This window comes from Lissotriton vulgaris, chromosome 7 (genome assembly GCF_964263255.1).
Source record: "Lissotriton vulgaris chromosome 7, aLisVul1.2, whole genome shotgun sequence".
NCBI lineage: Eukaryota > Metazoa > Chordata > Amphibia > Caudata > Salamandridae > Lissotriton > Lissotriton vulgaris.
This window is the reverse complement of record NC_141695.1, coordinates 10,617,457-10,639,650: the sequence shown is the minus strand read 5'-3', so window position 1 is coordinate 10,639,650 and position 22,194 is coordinate 10,617,457. Positions and strand designations below refer to the sequence as shown.

The window sequence follows — 22,194 nt, the reverse complement described above, 5'->3', positions numbered from 1 at the left end:
TCCCCTTGACTCTCCTTCCAGTTCCACCCATTACTCCCTTTCTCCTCCGCCGACCCCTCCCCACTCCAATTGGCTGCACTCTCGTGAAGCGCAGGTCGGCCCTCTTCCCTTCCCCCCCCCAACTTACCTCTTCTCCTAATCCTCCTCCCCCACAGTATGTCCCCTCCCCCATTACTTCAGCCTTACCACTAGCTAACACGCTCCTCGTCCCATCTGCACTATCACGATACTCTAATCTATTCTCCTCCCCCCATACTTCTTCCCATCACCCCCCTCTTTAGCCCACCTCTCCTCCAACACTCTCCCCCAATTAACTTTCCCTATGCTCCCCTTAGCCCTCCTTCCATCCCTCCTCTCCACCCCTTCATCCCCTCGTCATTCACCCCGTTTTTGCCACATTCCCACTGCATCTCTCTCCTCCCTCCTACTCCTCCAGTACTGCCGCACTACCCCCTTTCCACTCCTAGGAACACCTTCCATCTCCCACACTCGGGCCCAGCAAAACCACTTCCCCTCCTCAACCTCCCTTTCTCTCAACCCCCCTCCCTCTGCCAGATGACCGTTCCCTCACTGCTACCTCTCCTAACTGACAGGACCTCCGCAACCAATGCACCTCTTTTCCTCCCAAACCTCCTACACTCCTATGACGCCACACAGGCCTCCCCCCTCCTACTTCCCTACCGACGTGTTCCGCACCTTTCCCCCTCTAAATTTGTCCTTAATTCCTCTACCTCTCGCAACACCAACAATGACAACTCTCCCTTAACCCCCAATTCACTTACTCCCGCTCCCAACCTCCACCTTTCCCCACCTGTGAACCCCACCCCCCAACACACCTCCTGTCCCCCCACTTCTCCCTGCCGTCCACCACCAATTCCACCCCCCCTTATTTCAATCGAGCCACCCAACCTTCCGTGCTCTGCCTCTTTCTCACTGGAAAATAGACTAGGTTCTCTGATCACCTCCATCTCTCAGCTTACAGCTGCCATTTCACTTTTATGCTACAAGATCCCCACCCCTCCATGCACCTCTACTCCCTCCCAACTTCCCCAGAGATACACCTCGCCCCCTCAACCCAATACAGCCAAGCTCAACCTTTCGTCTGCAAACTTCGTTAACTCACACAAGCCCTTGAACGCCACCCTTCTTCAACAGGCATACCCTAGCAACCCCACTGTCTACACTATTCCGACCATCACCTCTGTCAGAACAAAGCGTCCACCTAAACCCTCCCGAGCACCCCCGCAAATGTACAATATCCCGATCACCCTTCAGAGCCCAAGTGCCCCGTCACCAAAACAGTCTTGACAGAACTGCGCTGTATGCTTCACAACTGCAGATCTGCAGTAAAACACAAACTTGAAATCTCCGACACCACCACCCTTCACAAACTTGACATTCTCTTCCTCACAGAGACCTGGTTCAAAGATACCTCTCACTCTATGTTTGATCTCCTAGTACCCACAGGTTATTCCATACTTAGGAATGACAGAACTGAAAACACGGGGGGAGGCGTTGCAGTCATCTTCAGAAACGCCCTCCAACTTAAGGTGTCTCCTAGCAGCTCCTCCCACACCTTTGAATGCCTTTCTCTTGAGCTTCAATTGCAACACCGTTCACCGCTCAGATTCCATACCATTTACCGCCCGCCTCGTAGTAGTAGCTCTTCGTTTATAGAAGATCTCAAAGACTTCATCAGCGACCAATACTCTCAAAGTGACAATCAGACCATCGTGGGTGACTTCAATCTCCACTGGGGCGCACAGCAAGACTCCTCTGCGAACTCACTGGCCACCTTCCTCTCGGCAAATGATCTTATCCAACACTGCACTGAACCAACCCACTCTAAGGGCGCAATCCTGGACCTTGTTATTTCTAAAGCAGGCATGCTTTCTACTACTACCCCTATCCATGTAGATTGGTCTGACCACTACCTCATCCCATTCTCTCTTCAACTTTCACACTCTATAACTCTTGGCCAACCCAAGAGGGCCATCTCATGGTTCCGGGATGCCAAAAACATTGATGTCTACTTTGAAGCAAAATTTACATCTTTTTGCCGATTTTGAAATGTAGGTGCTTATTATTATAAAGAAGCATTTAATGGTTTGTGCTCCCCACAGGACAAAAATATTTTCCTTATCACAGGATACTTACTTTCAATTTCCGTAATATTTATAGCAATACGACAGGACATCCAGAGGCTCTCCGGACAGCCACTCTTCAGCAACGTGATTCATACTTTATACATTACTTGACTCCCCTTTATGAACGCGATAAAGATTTGCCTCATAAACAATTAAGACTTCGCACGGACTGTGCTTTCCATGCAGCTGCCTTTCCTTCTCTTTCCTCCTTTCATACTTGTATTTGTCATTTTTAGCTGGATTTTTGACTCACTAAATTTGCATGCCGGTTATATTGTCTTTCATTTTCTACGGATAGTCGGGCTACTACCAACTTTTTCAATCTTTTTCTTTTGCACTTGACACTACTTTGTGAATATTCACCACCGCAAACCTTTTTTCCCAACTTCTCCACTTTATGCACATTTGGGTACTCAAATCACATATTTTTAGAATATGTTAATCTTACATATATGTATGTCATTATTATCCATGTAGCCTTGAAAAAAGCAGGGTTGTGACGAAACACGTGTCTGCTGTTGTTTTTTCTTTAACAAGAATTGGCTGTTGTAACTTCACTGAAATAGAGATGTACTGTCCAGAACTTGGAAACAACACCATTTGAAGTAATTAGTCCTTGTATAAAACGTCTTTGAACAAAATTGAAATTGATGAAATGACGCCAATGAAATTAATAAATCATTGAATATTTATGACTTCTTCTAGTATCTGTGTTACCTGTGAACAAGTAACAAAACATGTTCAGAAAACTTGCTTATAAAATATATCACTAAAAGAGCATCAAACATTGGGAGTGCCGGGGTAGATCTTGTAATTAATAATACGTGTAAATATCAATATTTTCACATGGGGTTTTCTGAAATGCTACAAACTACAAGAGATGCAATTTCAGGACTTGGAATTCCAAGTCTTTTTCCAGCTTCAGAGTTTCAAGCGAGGAGCCAAGAATATTGAAAGATTTTGCACAAAACATATTCAGCTTCTTCAGGTTCAGGACCAGTAGGTCTTCGGTGGCAAGTGTCTGGTAAACTGATGATCCGTGCTAGTGGGAGTCGGTTGTCAGTATGAACAGCCTAAAACCTGACGTAAGAACCACCAGATAATAAAATGCCACACACCCATGAACACGAAAACCTGGATTGAGTACATTATTAAGGCGAGAGAACCAGAGAACCCATGTGTTAGAACCTTGAGTTGAAAGACTACGATGTCAAAGAAACAGACAGTGGTCTAATTCAGAGAGATATGTAGATGATAACCAGAGCGTGACAGTATATAACAAGCACAGACGGATGGCATAAGAAAGACCTGACCAAACCAACAAACAGCACAGTGCGGATTCCAAGATGTCTCCTAAGACATGACTTGAAATATCTGAGAACCATGCCTTTAAAATTAAACATCCAATTGAGGTTTCCAAAGTAGAAGTTTGCATAATTAGGTACATTAAGTCAAATAAATGATGTTCAAACATTTTAATTTAGAGCTCCCCCATGTCTAAAAGAATTTTGTCGTAGAACTCCAAAATTACAAACATATATTCTTACAATTATGTATAAAAAATGTAAACGCTACAAGCAAGCTAAAACATTTTAGTGGGGATTAAGGGCACATCCTTTAAGAAATATTCAAAAAACAAATGTGCAGTAGTGCTTTTCAATTCAACACAATAAATAAAAGTAGAATAAAATATTAGCAACCCAATCAAACATTTCAAGTGGGAGCACACAGTACAGGGCCATTCTTAAGGAAAATAAAACGACATTTTATCTTATTTTTTTTCTAACAGAAAATACGATATGAGAAACTGAAAATGTCACAAGCAAAAGGATCTTGTTTAAGGTAGTTTAGACTACATAATATAAATTGACAAAGGATTATGTTCATTCTTGCTTTATTTTAACATTTTACCATACCTAGCTGAAAACTGGCCAGCTCATGTCATGTGTGACACCTCCACCCAGTCCTGGCTTTTTAGCAAGCGGATTCTTTCAAATGTTAAATTGGAAAATACAAGTCCCGAAACACAGGGTCCTACTGGCTAACGTAACGCGGGTGGCTGAAGGTGTTTCACAAGAAATGAGGCCCCTCGTCAGCTCTTACAATATTTACCAATTGGAATAATGCAGTGAATTTATCTCTTTTAAAGGTGACCTCATATACATCATTGCCAACATGCTACTGGCAGCGCGGTCACCCTAAAAGTGTCTGCAGTCAGACCCTTTATTAGAAATGAGGGAGATGCTGAGGGCTGTGTTGAACCCCCTTTGGACACCACAGCTTCCTAGGACATGAACGGCAAAAGATGGAAATGGTGGCCCAATCCAGAGTGGCTCACCGCCACGTGGGTACGCAGGGGTATTTTAAATGGTCCTCTTGGCCAGAGCCTGGCGCCCTGCTCTGCCACGTCACGCCCTCCTCTCATTCCCCACGAGAGCCACACCACAGTTTGAAGATCTCTGCTCTGAGGATACACACAATTCTTCTTATTTGTTGATCAACTGAAAGGAAATAGATACTGCATTTACATCCTATCAAGATAGGTTGATGCAGCAGCGGTGGTGCTGGGACACCGTGGGAATGAGCACCTCTCCATTGTACTTTCCTTCTCTTGGCCTCTGCTACTTACCAAGGCATGTGTCATTTGTGGCTGGGCTACACCAGGTTTCATTTCTATATGTATCAATTTCCTAACGGCGCAGACTATAATAGATCCAACTAAGCAGTAGTAAGCGCTTTCTATTGAATGGGATTTCATCAAGTGAGGTCATGGTGAGCTCAGTGGTATCTTTGGTTATGTGGCCTGACGGGTAACACCGCCCAGCTTCTGTGCTTTAACTCTCATTGTCATTTTATCTGCAGAGACCTGTAACGTGCGTATCTCCGTTAACCGATACACTAATACCACTTGTGATTTATTGGATTTATTTCAGTTTGATGCTTTTATTCCTGCAAGGGGATACCATTCCAAAGGCAGTCTTTGTTCTTTCAGAACCCTTATCCACAGGCTCGAAGTACGTTCATAGGGTCTGTCTCTTGCTTCGGCGAGTATGAATTCTGATATGTCGGTTCAGATTATCTGTCCGACTAAATCTTTTGTGACAGAAAGTGCATTTATGTGGTCTTTCACCAGTGTGCGTTCTATAATGCTTCTTTAGATTGGACTTGTTAAAGAACCTCTTTTCACACTCTGTGCACTCATAGGGCCCAACTCCAGAATATGTCATCATGTGTCTAGCCAGCTCCCTCTTCTGAAGATAGCTTCTATCGAAATCAGTAATCCTATACGCCATGTGATTATACTGTGCGTGTGGAAGGTCGCTACGAAGCAGTGAATTTCTCAAACAGCTCTCTAGTTCTTCATTAGATCTGGGACCTCCTGGGTGGAAAGGCCTATGTTCTGAGATACTGAAAGCACTTTCCCTCTGAGAGGCTTTGCCTCTCCTTGTTTCCAGTAACGTTTCTGACTGCTGTCGGCTTCTAGGGTTTGGTCCATGGTAAAAGTGTTGGAACGCCTTGGAGTTCTTCTCCCACATGGAACTTTCATTGGTTGCTGCCCCTGTGGCACTTTGTTTGGACTCTGCAGCCTCTATTGTTTGGTGCATGCTCAGATCACCTGTAGGATTGAAATAAGATTTAGTGATTGGATTTCAACTTATAAGATTTTATCCGCAGAGAGAATATTTAGTTACACATATGCACTATTTATACAAACTGTGCCACTGCAGAAAGAATCTGATCTCCACACACTTTGATCTTCTATAAAGGCTTTGCAGACAAGATGTGAGTTAAAAATACCATCAAAATAGCCAGTCTGACTTTTTCTCTCGATTCACTTCATTGAAACAAATTGAAGAAGAAAAGGGAGGCCTAGGCTTTTATATGTGTATGGTGGTGCAGGAGTAGCTGTGTGGAGCTCAGAGGGATCATGAGTTTAAAGGGCCCTCACACCAGACAGCTGGAGCAGGGTTGGGGTTTTAACCACTCTTTCCTGGAAACAGTGCACCTCACTTGTGCAATACAGTGTGGGTGGCAAGCATGATATTTACATTCACCTGACAACAATCTGAAATGAGCCTTGATGGTTTACGCAATAGAAGAGCATTAGACTATCAGGCAGACTCTCTCCGGGGGAGTTTTATGTTTTCCTTGTTTTCCTTTTCATGATCTCGAAGTAAGGTGAGGGCAACTGGTGCTGGATTCCAATCTATAAAGAAGCAAACCCAATGGTTGGGATAATAGTTGGGCCACATTCGCCCTGGTTGTTTGTTCAGGATGAGACAAGACTCATAGGTACCAAAGAAGGCCATGCAGGCTAAGAAACATGGGAAAGACCCACCATAACCGGAATGCCAATTAAACTCTAGCCATTTAATGTAAAAGTACCGAACAAAGTGGTGGACAGAAGGCTTGAATCCACATTCACACAAAGAAGAAGGAGTACCTTTTTTTGTGTCAATCACTCTAGCTATTAACAATACAAATTAATGTTGTTAGGTATTATAAGATCTTGATATATCCTTACACGCAGTCACTCCCCTATCTCAACGGTGAACACAGTTATATGTAAAGACGTCTCATTTATTATAAAATCTTTTCTGGTACAATATGTTATTACTGTAATTCTTATCATAAAGCCAATACATGAAACTCCATATAAAAAAACATCATGAATAAACTTCATCATTCAATAAAATCATATACATCATAAAATATGTTAACACCCATTATCATAGGATTCTCTCATCGGTTGCAAATCACAAAATGTCGACATTAGGTATATTTCTGCATTTGTATTTTTGTGAAACGTGTAAGGCTACTAACTCTTGTCCCGTAACTCCCGCAGACATTCATAACCTTAGTGGCACTCTCCCCCAACTGCAAACTCCGACTGATTCATGTCATTTCTTTACATAGGATATATTACACCCCTAAGTCACTGAATAGACTAGACTTCAGAGACAACGCATGCTGCAGGAGATGCAAGTCCCAGTGGGCTGGGTTCCTTCACCTGGCCTGGCTCTCCCGACAGTTGCCAGCTTCTGGGCCGAGGTACTACAGACATGCACTGAAATAACAGGGTTTATGGGCCCACCCTCTCCACTTGGTACCCTACGAGGATACATGAAAGACATACACCCATGATTAAGGGAATACACAGCCTTGGCTTTACTCACAAGTAATTTCTCTCCCAGGATCCCAAATCAAACCTCAAAACCTCATCCATTGAATAGCAACACAGCGTTGTGCCGGCACCAACCACAGGAAAGCAATTTTATATTTGATCTTCAGCTACTGGGGCCTGGGTATCGAATAAGCAAAGTCGCACTTTGAACTCTCTAGGAATGTAACAATGTCTACTGATTTGGACACCACTGACCGCGAGAATGTTTGCAGGTGTGCGCAGCTCAATGTCATATTGTTATGGAAATCAGCCCTTTCCACTTTGCATTTTGGATATGTTCTATTGGTAAATCCCATGCATTCGCAGAAGGGTCAGATATGTGAGGTGTAGGTAATTAAAATGCGTCAATTTAAATTGGGTGTTGCTCGAAATCAGCTTCACATGTTCCTGAGCGGAGCTCCATTCTGTATCTGTTAATGGTGACTCCGGATCGCCATCCCATATCTGTCGGATCGAAGGAAAATGCTACTTAACCAGTATGCACCTGTTCTTGGCATGTAGAGCTGTAGATTCACATGCTGTGCATAGCCTGCCATCTAGTGTTGGGTCCGGATGGTTGCATTTTCTTTTTGCTCGAAAAAGTATTTTCCAGTCACGAGGTAGGGGACTCCTCCTATCTGTGATAGTGCGCATGGGCATCGACTCCACTGTCAGGTTCTTTGCAGCAGAGGGTGATGATGGAGTTAGTAATAGTAGTAAGAGATGTCCATGTATGTTGTATCTAAGTAAGATGTAACTGCAACAGGTATAGGTACCCGGGGAGACGGGCAGGCGCATGGACTCTACAGCTTTATATGCCAAGAACAGATGCATACTGTGGTAAGTAGCATTTTCCGTTCGAGGCGTGTGAGCTGTAGATCACATGCTTTGGCATAGACTATACAGCAGTTATCTCCCAAAGCGGTGGCTAACCTGTAGCTGTTGCAGTGGTTCGAAATAGTGTACGTAAAACTGCCTGGCCCACACTGGCTTGCTGTCTGGCTAACACATTTACACAATAGTGTTTTGTGAATGTGTGCGGTGTAGGACATGTGGCAGCTTTGCAGATATCATCTATTGGTATGTTTCCTAGAAATGCCATAGAAGCCCCTACCTTGCTTGTGGAGTGCGCTCTAGGGGAAATTGTTAAAGTTATTTTTGCTTTTGCATAGCATATCTGAATGCATTAGACCAGAGGTTCCCAAACCCTTTTGACCCGCGGCTCCCTTGACCCATTGGCTACTGCCCGTTGCTCTCCACTGTTACTTTTTTTGGATCGGGGGGTGGGGGGGTGGGTATAAGCCCGGCCTCGGGAGTGCTATTATTTTCCTCCCTGAAAATAATTGGGATGAAGCTGAGAAAGGTATTACAATCATATATGCAGGGTTTTTTCGAATTACTAAAGTGGCACCTCTAATAAAATATTCCTAGTTGCACTTCTTTGCCCATACCTTTTTTAGAGTACACTCACACTTTTTTATCCCACTTACAGTGCAAGATAGCACCCCCATGCACGTAGGTCCCATTTTCAAAGTGTTTCTGCGCTTGAAGAATATTTGCATGCACTTCCATTTTTACCCGGGTCATAAGTGCCAACACACCTGTCTCAGCAGGGTGACTGTTGGACAGGCCACGTGAAGGGCCGCTCTCCCCCGGCTCGACCAGGCCCGAGCCCGGTCACGCAAGTACCACACACCACCATTGCACGTCCTCCGTCCCCTCAGGGACCCCTGCCTTCAAACATATCGACCTCGTGGGCCCGATCCACTGCCGGCCCACGCGCCCAGCCTGGGCCGCCATCTTGGACACTTCATCACGAGGCCGCCTGGCCCCCGATCGACCTCAACCCTGGGCCTAGCCCGGCCTCAGACATTCCGGCACCACCCTCCACCCAGGAGGTGAGCGGGCTACTTGGCAAGTCAATGGGAGAAAGAGGTGCCGATGGCTCTCCCCCGCCAAGTGCCGCTCGCCCATCACCTCCCCGGGCGCTGGCTCCACCCCCCTGCTGGGTGTCTGGACTCCCTCATCCCGGACCTCCCGACCTCCGAGTGCGAGGGTCCGGACATCAAAGCACGCCAGCCCTATAACTGGGGCAGCTCCAGAGCAGGAAGGCAGTTGTATCTTGGAGTCGAGAGACGTAAAGAGGAACTCATCCTGGACGGACTACTGGCGCTGCCGTAGCTCTGTCCTGTGCACCATCATCCTGCCTGTTGGCGCTGCCACAGCCGTCGTAACCTACAGTCTTCATCGTCGTCGGGACCTGCTGGCGTGGCCGCGGACCGTTGTAACCGTCACCTTTCCTTCATCCATCTCGGGACCTGCTTGGCTCCTCCACGGCCCGATCATCTCAACGCCGAGCTCGAGGATTGAGAGCTACTTCGTACTCATTGGTAATTAAGACTGTCCCGCTACCCCTTTCCTCAGCCAAAGACTTGAATCGAGGGGACCCCTGAGTCCAGACCTCCTTGTATCATACCATCGTAACCTAAGAATTGCATATAAAGTCTCGTTAAACTTCAGTCTTGTGTGGTGTCCGTCTGTGGGGGGGAAGTTACTTGTCTGTACAGTCGTTGGAGGCGGCTCTCCCCGGAGACCTCTCCCCGTAACCTCGGCCGACCTTCCCGGTCCGTCTAACATTGGTGGCCAGCGACGGGATCCGAATCACCGCATAACGTACAGAGAGTAGCTCACCCCACAACGAACCACAATGACAACTAAAGAAAGCGGATCAACTGAGAAGTTCCAAAGGGAAAAACTAGAGGAATACAGTCATCGTGAACTAAAGCAGTTCTGCATCGAACTAGGTATCGCTACCACCGGACTAAGCACCAAGGACGATTTTAAGCATGCCCTAGAATCTTGGGCAGAGACCAGGGATGCCGAAGCCCCTGAGCAAAGCACCGCGAACAAAACCAGCACGGCCCCTGAAGGGCAAAGAACCGGTCTCTCGCAAGACGAAATCCAAGAAAGAGAAAAAAACCGACTACACGAGCTAGAAATGGCCCGACTCAAGATGGACGTAGAACTCAAATTGGCCGAACAAAAAATCAACTTAGAGCACCTACGTCTCCGAGAAGAAAGAGAGGAGAAACAGAGACAAAGGGAGCTCGAGGAAAAGAAACTGGCGTACGAGCACGAACGGAACCTAGCCGAGATCAACCTGCGCAAACAGAACAAAGAGTTAGGGGTGCCCGAGAGACCACACACCCCAGGGACCACGGAGAAAAAGGTACACATCCCCAAGGATGTGGTCCGAGAATATTTCCGAGAAGACGACATCCAGCAATGGTTTAAGGCCTATGAAATCGCTATGACTGCACACCGGATCGATAGAAACGATTGGGGAGCCGGCCTATGGGGCAGATTCCTCAATGAGGGCCGCGATACCCTGTTACAGCTCCCAGACCACCAGATGACCTCCTACGACCATATGAAAGCGGCCCTCCTCACCCGCTATGGCCTCACGCCCGAGATGTACCGTCAGAGGTTCCGAGACTGCACACGCATCCCGGGTACAACTTGGGTGGACTATGTCACGTACTTTAGCCGAGCTTTCGAAGGCTGGATCAAAGGAAACAACGTCACGACCTACGAGCAGCTGTTCAATCTGATGGTATGGGAGCATCTGTCCAACAATTGCTTCATTGAACTACGCCAACACCTCCTCGACAGCAAGTTAACCGATCCCCGGCAGCTCGCAGCCGAAGCTGACCGGTGGGAGATCACCCGAGTGGGCCGGAATGGGTCCTACGAGCAGAGCAGGAACAACAATAGTCACTACCGACCCAGAGGAGGAGGAGGGGGCCAAGGACGAGGAAGAGACAACACTCCGGCCGCCCCCGCTACCAGCACCACCCCCCGGCCAACCGGGGCAGCACCCCGGCACGACCGGGGTACAGAGCCAATGTCACGTGCCACCGATGCCAACGAGTCGGCCACTATGCAAACGACCCAAGCTGCCCGCAGTATCAGAGTCCAAAACCCCGCCAAGTGGCCGCCGCGGCACTAGGGGAAGAACAGATCTCCGAGGAACAAGAAACAGGCGAGCAAGAGTATCAGGAGTGGGAGCCAGCCGCCATGACTCTCGCGTGCTTAGGGGGAAGAGACATGGTCCCGCGGGTCCCCCTACCCGCTAACACCCGGAAGTACAGCCAATGGGTGAGCATCAATGGACAACGGGCCGAAGCCCTTCGGGACACCGGGGCCAGTGTGACAGCCGTCCGCTGTCACCTGGTGACCCCAGAACAATATCTACCGAACATTCTCTGCCCTGTGCGATCAGCCGACAACTCGGAAAGTCTGTGTCGGATGGCCTGCGTCCCCTTTGAGTGGGGAGGGGTCTCCGGCATGTTGAAGGTGACGGTCCGAGACGACGCCCCCGTGGACTGCCTCCTCGGAAATGACCTAGAGAGCTCCCCGTGGGCAGCCGTGGAGCGAAAAGAACACTTGGGGATGTTAGGCGTCCCGGACTGGGCGTGCGTCACCACCCGGTCCATGGCCGCCCGTGCCAACCATCACCCGGAAGAACCAGAATGGCCGGCGCCACCGCCTCCGGTCGCCCCAGCCGAGACCTCCGACCATGACACCCCCCTCGAACCTGCTCAACCTTCCGACCTCGCTAACCTTGACCAGTGGGCCCAAGAGGGGGGGCCCACCCAAGAACAATTTCGCCAGGAACAGAAGACCTGTCCCTCCCTAGAGGGACTTCGCCAACAAGCGCTCGCCCAAAGCGCAGGGGATACCTCCGGAACTCATTGGGTCTACTGGGACAGTGATCTGTTGTACAGCGAGCAAAGAATCGCCGAGCTGGGGGCCAACCGAGTACTAGTAGTGCCCCTCCGCTTTAGAGACTTTCTGCTAAACCTGGCCCACGATGTCCCCCTGGCAGGGCACCTGGGACAAGATAAGACCTACAGTCGCCTAGTGACCCACTTCTTCTGGCCCAAAATGAGAAACGATGTGCACCAGCATTGCCGATCTTGCCCCACGTGCCAAGCCAGTGGGAAGAGCGGCCGCAAACTAAAGGCCCCCTTGCAACCTTTTCCAGTAGTCACGACCCCATTTGAGAGGGTCGGGATAGACATTGTGGGACCCCTGGACCCGCGTACAAAACAAGGCCATCGCTTCATCCTCGTGCTAGTGGACCACGCCACCCGCTACCCTGAGGCTGTTCCTCTCCGGACCGTGACAGCCCCAGTGGTCGGCCGGGCCCTGATGGGGATCTTCTCCCGTGTAGGGTTCCCCCGAGAAGTCGTCAGCGACAGAGGCACGAACTTTATCTCTAAATACATGAAATCCCTCTGGCAACAGTGTGGGGTCACCTACCGATTCACGACCCCCTATCTCCCCCAAGGGAACGGACTTGTTGAGCGGTTCAACCGCACGCTAAAAGGGATGATCGGGGGATTGGAAGAGCCCCTCCGCCGCCAGTGGGATGTGCTGCTACCGTGCCTCCTCTTCGCCTACCGAGAGGTCCCACAGAAATCGCTAGGCTTCAGCCCATTTGAACTGCTATACGGGCACCCAGTGCGGGGGCCGCTCAGCCTGATCAAGGAAGGCTGGGAGATGCCTCCGGCCAAGAACCCTCCAGATGTCTTCCGGTACCTCCTCACCCTCCGCAACCAGTCCCGGCGGTTCAGAGACCTAGCAAAAGCCAACCTAGAGGCCAGTCAAGAGGACATGAAAAAATGGTATGACCAGAACGCCTCATCCATTGAATTCGAACCGGGACAACAGGTATGGGTAATGTCCCCCACGGAGCCATGCGCTCTCCAAGACAAATGGACGGGGCCCTTCAAGGTAATCGAGCGCAAGGGCCCTGCCACCTATCTGATCGATATGGAGTCCTCCCGGAACCCACTCCGAGTTCTCCACACCAACAGACTGAAACCCCACTTTGCACGAACAGAACTCAGCCTACTGATGGCCACAGACAATGGGGTTGAAGACGACTCCGAGCCTCTCCCTGACCTCCTGCGGACCCAGGAGCAGGACGGCTCCGTGGATGGGGTCCGACTCTCGGAGACCCTCACCAGAGAACAACGCCAAGAGTGCCAAGCCCTCCTGGCACAATTCGCCAGTCTGTTCTCCCTCACCCCAGGTGTCACTTCCTGGTGTGTGCACGATGTGGACACCGGCGACAGCTCTCCTATCCGCCACCGGGCCTACCGCGTACCTGATCGGGTACGGGCCTGCATCCAGGCGGAAGTGGCCAAAATGCTCACGCTCGGGGTCATCGAGCCCTCCGACAGTCCATGGGCCAGCCCGGTCGTACTGGTCCCCAAAGCAGCCGCCCCCGGAGCCACACCAGAACTCCGGTTCTGCGTCGACTACCGGGGCCTGAATGAAGTCACCAAAACAGACGCACACCCCATCCCCCGGGCAGATGAACTGGTCGACCGAATGGGAGCTGCCCGCTTCCTCAGCATCTTCGACCTGACAGCAGGTTATTGGCAGATCGGCCTCACCCCCCGAGCACAAGAACGTTCTGCCTTCTCCACCCCCGATGGCCACTACCATTTTACGGTCATGCCCTTCGGCATGAAGAATGCCCCAGCGACTTTCCAACGGCTCGTCAATCAGGTCCTGGCGGGGCTCGAAGGGTTCAGCGCCGCCTACCTCGACGACATCGCTGTGTACAGCCACCATTGGACCGAGCACCTTCACCACCTCCGAGCAGTGCTGCAAGCCCTTCAGCGAGCTGGCCTCACGATCAAGGCCAGCAAGTGTCAAATTGGACAAGGGTCTGTGACCTACCTCGGACACCAGGTGGGAAGCGGCCTAGTGGCCCCTCTACAGCTGAAAATTGCCGCCATCCAGAACTGGCAGCCCCCTATCACCCAAACCGAGGTACGAGCCTTCCTGGGCCTCACGGGCTATTACCGAAGGTTCGTGAAAGACTATGGTACCATAGTGGGGCCTCTCACAGAACTCACGTCAAAGAATCAGCCCAAGAAAGTGAACTGGACCTCAGAGTGTCAAACGGCATTCGAACAGTTGAAGGCCGCCCTGTGTTCCGCCCCTGTGCTCCAGGCCCCCGACTACAGCCGGGAGTTCATCGTCCAGACGGACGCCTCCGACCAGGGCATTGGGGCGGTCCTGTCTCAAGTGAACACCGAAGGCCTCGATCAACCGGTGGCCTACATCAGCCGGAGACTCCTACCACGGGAGCAACGCTGGAGCACCATAGAGAGGGAAGCCTTCGCGGTGGTATGGGCCCTCAAGAAGCTCCGGCCCTACCTTTTTGGCACCCACTTTCGGGTACAGACCGACCACCGACCCCTGCAGTGGCTGATGCATATGCGGGGGGAAAACCCAAAGTTGTTACGCTGGTCCATCTCCCTGCAAGGTATGGACTTCACAGTCGAACACCGGCCCGGGCCAGATCACGCCAACGCGGATGGCCTGTCCCGGTTTTTCCGCCTCGACGAGGAGAGTCCCCAAGAGGATGGGTAGCTCTCCCCGCCTTCAGCTGGGGGGGACGCATGTTGGACAGGCCACGTGAAGGGCCGCTCTCCCCCGGCTCGACCAGGCCCGAGCCCGGTCACGCAAGTACCACACACCACCATTGCACGTCCTCCGTCCCCTCAGGGACCCCTGCCTTCAAACATATCTACCTCGTGGGCCCGATCCACTGCCGGCCCACGCGCCCAGCCTGGGCCGCCATCTTGGACACTTCATCACGAGGCCGCCTGGCCCCCGATCGACCTCAACCCTGGGCCTAGCCCGGCCTCAGACATTCCGGCACCACCCTCCACCCAGGAGGTGAGCGGGCTACTTGGCAAGTCAATGGGAGAAAGAGGTGCCGATGGCTCTCCCCCGCCAAGTGCCGCTCGCCCATCACCTCCCCGGGCGCTGGCTCCACCCCCCTGCTGGGTGTCTGGACTCCCTCATCCCGGTCCTCCCGACCTCCGAGTGCGAGGGTCCGGACATCAAAGCACGCCAGCCCTATAACTGGGGCAGCTCCAGAGCAGGAAGGCAGTTGTATCTTGGAGTCGAGAGACGTAAAGAGGAACTCATCCTGGACGGACTACTGGCGCTGCCGTAGCTCTGTCCTGTGCACCATCATCCTGCCTGTTGGCGCTGCCACAGCCGTCGTAACCTACAGTCTTCATCGTCGTCGGGACCTGCTGGCGTGGCCGCGGACCGTTGTAACCGTCACCTTTCCTTCATCCATCTCGGGACCTGCTTGGCTCCTCCACGGCCCGATCATCTCAACGCCGAGCTCGAGGATTGAGAGCTACTTCGTACTCATTGGTAATTAAGACTGTCCCGCTACCCCTTTCCTCAGCCAAAGACTTGAATCGAGGGGACCCCTGAGTCCAGACCTCCTTGTATCATACCATCGTAACCTAAGAATTGCATATAAAGTCTCGTTAAACTTCAGTCTTGTGTGGTGTCCGTCTGTGGGGGGGAAGTTACTTGTCTGTACAGTCGTTGGAGGCGGCTCTCCCCGGAGACCTCTCCCCGTAACCTCGGCCGACCTTCCCGGTCCGTCTAACAGTGACTCACGATTTTTAAACCACATTCAGCTTTATTTTTGCTGTCTCCTCTCTAAAATTGCCTCCAAATCAATGCAAGCCAAATAAATTCCTCTGATTTTTTATTTTTATTTAAACGTCCCTCTTTCTTGCTTCCAAATGTTGGCATTATGCTGTATGGGGTGTTTTATTTCCCTGTGCTCGAGGAGAGAGCAGGCCTGTCTGGAAATGTGTGTGTGTGTGTACTGAAAGAAATGTGCGCTGGAAGTACCTATGGTTCAATTACAAATGTCAATACTTAACAATAATAGTTAGTGTGTTTAATAGAGAGGACAACTGTACTTTCCTGATAACTTGCATTGGTGAAAAAACTAAACTATTAATGATTCTAACAAAACAAATCGGGCATTTTCTGCTTACTTTGGGAGTGTTGGAACGTGGTGATCCAGTGAAATATGGAGGCCATCTCCCTTGACATGCCATCAATTAAGCACCACGTTTACAGCTTCAGGCATCTCACTTACAAATCATCGGCATCTTGTGTTTAAGTCGAATTAGTTTAACTGAAGCCAACAGACCCTTCAACATTAAACTGCTTGGTGCGCAACTGCCCTGGCTAGGTTTGACGGCTCCCCAGGGAGCCACGGCACACAGTTTGGGAACCATTGCATTAGACTATCCACCTTGCAATGCCTGACTTTGATATTGGATTGCCTTTTTTGTTTAATTTATACATCTACCCCCTCATTTTTATGTTGCAGCAGCTTGAGGTCACGGTGTTTAATTACGCCGATGACCTCCAGCTAATTTTCAACCTTTCTCACTCCCCCTCATCCTTCCAGAATGTCCAATCTGTTATGTTGTTCATCCAGGACTGGATGAACTGCAACCACCTCAAACTCAACCCGGACAAGACGGAGTTAGTCTTGACCGGAGGTGGTTGCAGCCCCTGGTACCCGTCTCACTGGCCCCTCTCACTTGGTGACCCTCCACTCCCCGTTCCCAAAGTCAAAACTCTCGGTATCCTCCTTAATCCCTTACTTTCTGTCCACTCACAGGTTAGTTCTGTTGTTTCCTCTTGTTTTTTCTCCCTCAGAACAATTAGGAAGATTTCCCGTTTCTTTTCCCTTCCTGCTCTAAAGATCATAGTGATGGCAATGGTGCTATCGCGCCTTGATTATGGCAACATTATCTATAATGGCGCGCCGGCCTATGCTATTCACCGCCTGCAACTAGTGCAGAACCAGGCTGCCCGCCTGATCCATGGCCTGCCTAAATTCCATCGTGCCACTCCTCTATTGCAGGCACTACAATGGCTGCCGGTGAAAGAGCGAGCCTTGTTAAAGTTGGTTGCCTTACTTTCCAGGCCAAAATGGGCACCGCTCCGGAGTTTATTTGCTCCGCCATTAAGCCTTACACACCGGGTAGAGAGCTTCGCTCCACCCACATGGCACTTCTGACCACCCCTCGATTTAAAAAGAAGAAGGCTGGTGGAACAAAATTTGCGGTTCTCGCTCCTGTGTTTTGGAACTCCCTCCCTGTGGCACTCCGCATGACACCCTCTTACACAGAGTTCCGAAAGAGCCTTAAAACCCTGCTCTTCTCCCGAGCCTTCGCTGTCTAATTTCCTCTGCTCCTGCTGTCACCTCGCAATCTGAAAAGCGCCATGAAACCGCGTGGTATAAACGCGTTATACAAATGTTTTTAAATTCAAATAAATTCAAAATTTATGTGGTGGAGCAAAAGGCACAAATAGTGTGTTGTTTTGCGGAAAGGTTTTGTCATTTTTATATAGTAAAGAACTGCTCTTTTCACATCTAAAGTGCGTAAAGCACACTCTGCTACAGAATCTGGCTGAGGGAAGAACACAGACGACTCAACAGATTGGTTGATATGAAAGGCAAAAATTGCTTTTGGTAGAAATTTAGGGTTGATCTGCAGAACCACTTTGTTTTGATGAATTTGTTAGAACGGTTCTTCTATATTTAGTGCCTGAAGCTCACCCACTCTCCTCAGTGATGTAATAGCTATGAGGAAAGCTACTTTCCAAGTGAGAAACTGTATTTCACATCTTTGCAATGGCTCCAAGGGTGGACCCATAAGCCTGGTGAGGACAATGTTGAGATTCCACACTGGAGCATGTGGGAATTCTTGGAGCAATGATTTGTTTAAGTACCTAAATGCTTTGATGACAGGCACTCTAAAAAGAGACAGATGTTGTCTGTTCTGTAGGTATGCGGCTATTGCAGCAAGATGTAAGCGTATGGAAGAGTACGCTAAATTGGTATGCTGCAGATGTAGAAAATAGCAAATGATGTTTTGAACTGAAGCGTTCAGTGGATCTATTTGATTGGTATTGCAATAGATCACAAATCACTTCTACTTTACCGCATAGCATGCTCTTGCGGTAGGACATCTAGCCTCTTTGATAATATATCTGTCTGGCGAAAGATTAAGGTAGCCAAACTAAGATTTCAGGTGCCAGATCGCAAGGTTGAGATGGGTGGGATCTGGATGTCTTATTTCTCCATTGCTGAGTGAGCAGATTGGGAGGGAGGTGTCGTTTTTGGTGAGGAACTACTTAGAGCTCCAACGGGGTTGTGAACCATGGTCGACGGACTCATGTGGGTGCAACTAGGATTAATGTCAGGGACGCCTGTTTGAGCTCCCGAACCACTAATGGAATGAGTGGGAGCGGCAGACAAGCGTAGGCAAATATCCCTGACCAGTTCATCCATAGTGCATTGCCCTTGGACAATGGGTGTGGATATCTGGATACAAAGTTTGGGCATTTTGCGTTTAGGTTTGTGGCGAACAGATCTATGTCTGGTAAGCCGCACATCTGAAAGAGTGGGAGGAGAACTTGAGGGTGGAGTTCCTATTCGTGGAGCTGTTGTCTTTGACGACTGAGCAGATCTGCAATCTGATGGTTTACTCCTGGAAGGTGCTCTGCCAGGAGAAACATTCTGTGATGTATGGGCATCTCCAGATGGTCTGTCCTAGTTGTGACAGCTGGAGAGAGTGTGTCCCTCCTTGTTTTTGTATGTAGTACATTGCTGTCATGCGGTCAGTACGGATAAGGACAGCTTTGCCTACTAGATGAACTTAAAACGCTTTGAGCACTAGAAAACCTTTTGGAACTCGCCGTCTATAGTTCAATGTTGATTTCCTTGACTTCTGAGGAGGCCTAATAACACTTTTGTACAACAAGAAAGGATTTAAAAATGTAAGTGACTGCCTAGAACTTCAGCCCCAGGACAAGCCATTTTTCCCACTGATTGAGAATCCCCATTTGCCAGTAAGATGCCCACGGCTAGTAGGTCCACATAATAGCAAAGCCAACATAGAATAGATTAACCACACAAAACATTTCCATTGCCACAGAATTTAAAAAGAGGATCGATCAAGACAGCATAAGTGAACATGATCTGCCAGAAGACAATTCGAGGGATCAAGAGACAACACAAGGCGGTGGCCAACACAAGGGAGCATGAGCTAGCATGAGGTAATGGCTGCCAAAACAAGGAAGTGGCTACCAACAAGCGGAACTGGGGGCCAAGAGCAAGGAGCTTGGGCTAACATGAGCCGGCCTGAACAAGTGCGAGCCCATTTGAAGGAGCAGGAGGTAAAACAAAGCACCTGTATCCAAGAAGAGCCAACAGAAGCACCTACAGAACACAAATGCAGTGCACTTCTGGGCCACATGTGGACACCCCCTTGCTATGCTCCTGGCAATGGTCTCGACCACAAACGTGGTCTATTACTAGGGCCTGATTTAGACTGTGGTGGTCGGGTACGCTCTCACAAATGCCCATTCGCCTTATTTTACCAGTGAATTATATCCTAGTGTACTTGAAATACGATGGAGGAATGTCCTCTCTTTTGCTGCTGAGAACCCTTCCCTCAAACTCTAACTCTGCCTTAAAAACACACATGAAATCAAATGAATTGGCCGATCATTGCACATCCGGCATTCATTTCACCTGGCGATAACGCTCTGCGGCGCCCGCAGCACAGCTCAGTGGTCCACAGCTCTGATCTACGCGACTATCATTGCCCGTGTTATACTTTAGGCTGGAAGTCTGAAGCAAAACATTCCTGTCATTGAATCATGAGACAGACATTTGGATATATAACCCTGCCGAGAAGAGAGGGTACAGCAGAAAGATGGCTTATGCAAAACAACTGTGCACATCTTATGCATCCAGTGTGGAGGCCTTACACTATTGAAAGCTATCCGTTATAACTGGCACACCACAGTTATTCACCTGTTAGCTCATCGCTGCTTTCGATGATTTCACAGTCCTCTTCATCCACGGAACTGACATCATCGTCTTCATTTACTGTTACTACTAAAACTTCAGGGGCAACCACAGAGCCTGCTTACAGAAATAAAAAGCAAAGTTAAATATTACAAAATACAGATGTAAAGAAGCGGCTTTGTACGTTTTTTAGAAGACCAAACGACAAGCAATCACAATGTACTTTCTTTCTCGCGACAAGAGAAAGATATCAGTGGCTCAGATAGATGCAAGCAATATACAAAAATAGAGGGCTGAAGTGGCAACACAAACTGAAATAAATACATGCATCTCCTGCAATTATTTGGGAGTTTGTACTCTGATGTTGCTATTCTAAATAATCAGTTTTTTCTTTTAGGGAGGGGGTAAGTAGAGTAACAGCAACTGATTCGATTTTAACCTGCATTGAATGCTTGAACAACCTGAATTTTCCAATCCCTGGTACACAGCTGACCTGTAGAGGAAAAGCATATCCAGAGAGCCTGAAATCCTACTTACTGACCCCTAAATGGTGCACACCAGAGGCACGCTGACATCCAGTGGCATAGCAAAGGGGTGGGGGGCAGGGGCAATCCGGCCCGGTCAACATGAGTTTTGGGACACACACTCTTCAGCGCGGCAGCCGGGGCGGCAACGGCAGGGACCGCCACAGACGGTCAAGTGCCTGGCTACGCCACTGCTGACATCCAACGTCTCACACACTACCAAATCTCATCTAGACCTGGATATCCAGCCCTGAGCTGAAGGTCAACCCCACCAAGATAAAAACTAATGTTATATGCCAAGAACAGGAAATATTTTATACCTGGCTCAATTACATGATCTTCCCAGCTGCAAACACCAACGTTGACCGAATGCCAAGTCACTTGGACTCATCCTGGACACCAACCTCGCCCTCACACTGCCAAGAAAACAAAGATGGCCTGGTACTAGCTCCATCTACTAAAGAAAGGGAAGCCATTTCTTCATTCCCTCATATTCTAGCATCCGGCCGGCATCTCAATACCGGCAAGAAACCCACCTGCTGCCGGGCCGCCCCGAAATGTTTCCAGGACCCTTCACCTGCACAACCTGCAAGTTCACCTGCCTCCGAATATGCACCGCGCCCGCCAAGCCAAACTCCAGCAACGACCTCAAGTGCATCCTGCTCAACACCCGCTCCATCCACAGACATGCAGTGGAACTCTGGAACCTCCTCGGCACTACCTCACCATACATCGCCTTCCTCACTGAAACGTGGATGAACGCCTCCTCAGCCCCCGACATCGCCATCGCCGTCCCGGATGGATACAAGATCATCAGGAAGGACCGCGTCAACCAGACCGGAGGAGGCATCGCCATCGTCCACAAGAACACCATCCGCATCACGACCGACGCCTCTGCCGCCGAACACCTCCACTTCCAGATTCACACCGATCCAAAGACGACCCTCAGAGGCACCCTCATCTACAGACCCCCGGGACCACGCGCACAATTCAGCGAAGGCATCACGGACTTCATCAGCCCACACGCCCTCCCCTCCGCCGACTACATCCTCCTAGGGGACCTCAACTTCCACCTGGAGAACGCCAAGGACCGCAACACCGTCACCCTACTGGACAACCTCGCCAACCTCGGACTTAAGCAACTGGTCAACACCCCCACTCACTACGCCGGCCACACACTTGATCCAGTCTTCTCATCCAGCAAGCACATCGCCTTCAGCCACTCCACCGGACTTCACTGGACCGACCACAGCTGCGTCCACTTCAGCTTCAGAAAAACCACCATCCACCACCACCCGCAACAGATCCCTCACAGAAACTGGAGCAAGATCACCGCCGTCCAGCTCACCACCTCCCTCAGCCAAAACCCACCGGCTAGCACACCAGACCCCAACAAAGCAGCCCGCAACTTCACGCAGTCGCTGACCGCTTGAGCCGACGACCTCGCACCACTGAAGAACCCTCCCAGCAAACCCAGAAGCAAGAAGGCCCCCTGGTTCACCGACGAACTCAAGGACTCCAAGAAGACCTGCCGCACCCTTGAGAAAGCCTGGCTCCACGACCGGACCACTGAAAACATGACCACCCTCAAACACGCGACCCGCAAGCACGACCAGC

At 49.8% G+C, this 22,194-nt stretch overlaps 1 protein-coding gene across 2 annotated transcripts in view; it reads right to left on the bottom strand.

Moving 5' to 3' along the window:
* Positions 1-2,812: 2,812 nt before the first annotated feature.
* Positions 2,813-22,194, bottom strand: part of LOC147700502 (uncharacterized) — an 80,756-nt gene continuing 61,374 nt past the window's right edge. The window contains exons 7-8 of one of the 2 annotated variants that reach the window (XM_086929660.1): positions 20,060-20,170; positions 2,813-5,763 (exon numbers count right to left, since the gene is read on the bottom strand). In XM_086929660.1, the coding sequence (XP_086785786.1) occupies positions 5,168-5,763; positions 20,060-20,170 (707 nt within the window). In that variant the 3' untranslated portion in view covers positions 2,813-5,167. Of the gene's footprint in view, positions 5,764-20,059; positions 20,174-22,194 lie in introns of both variants that reach the window. The other variant, XM_086929659.1, reaches the window with a different exon arrangement.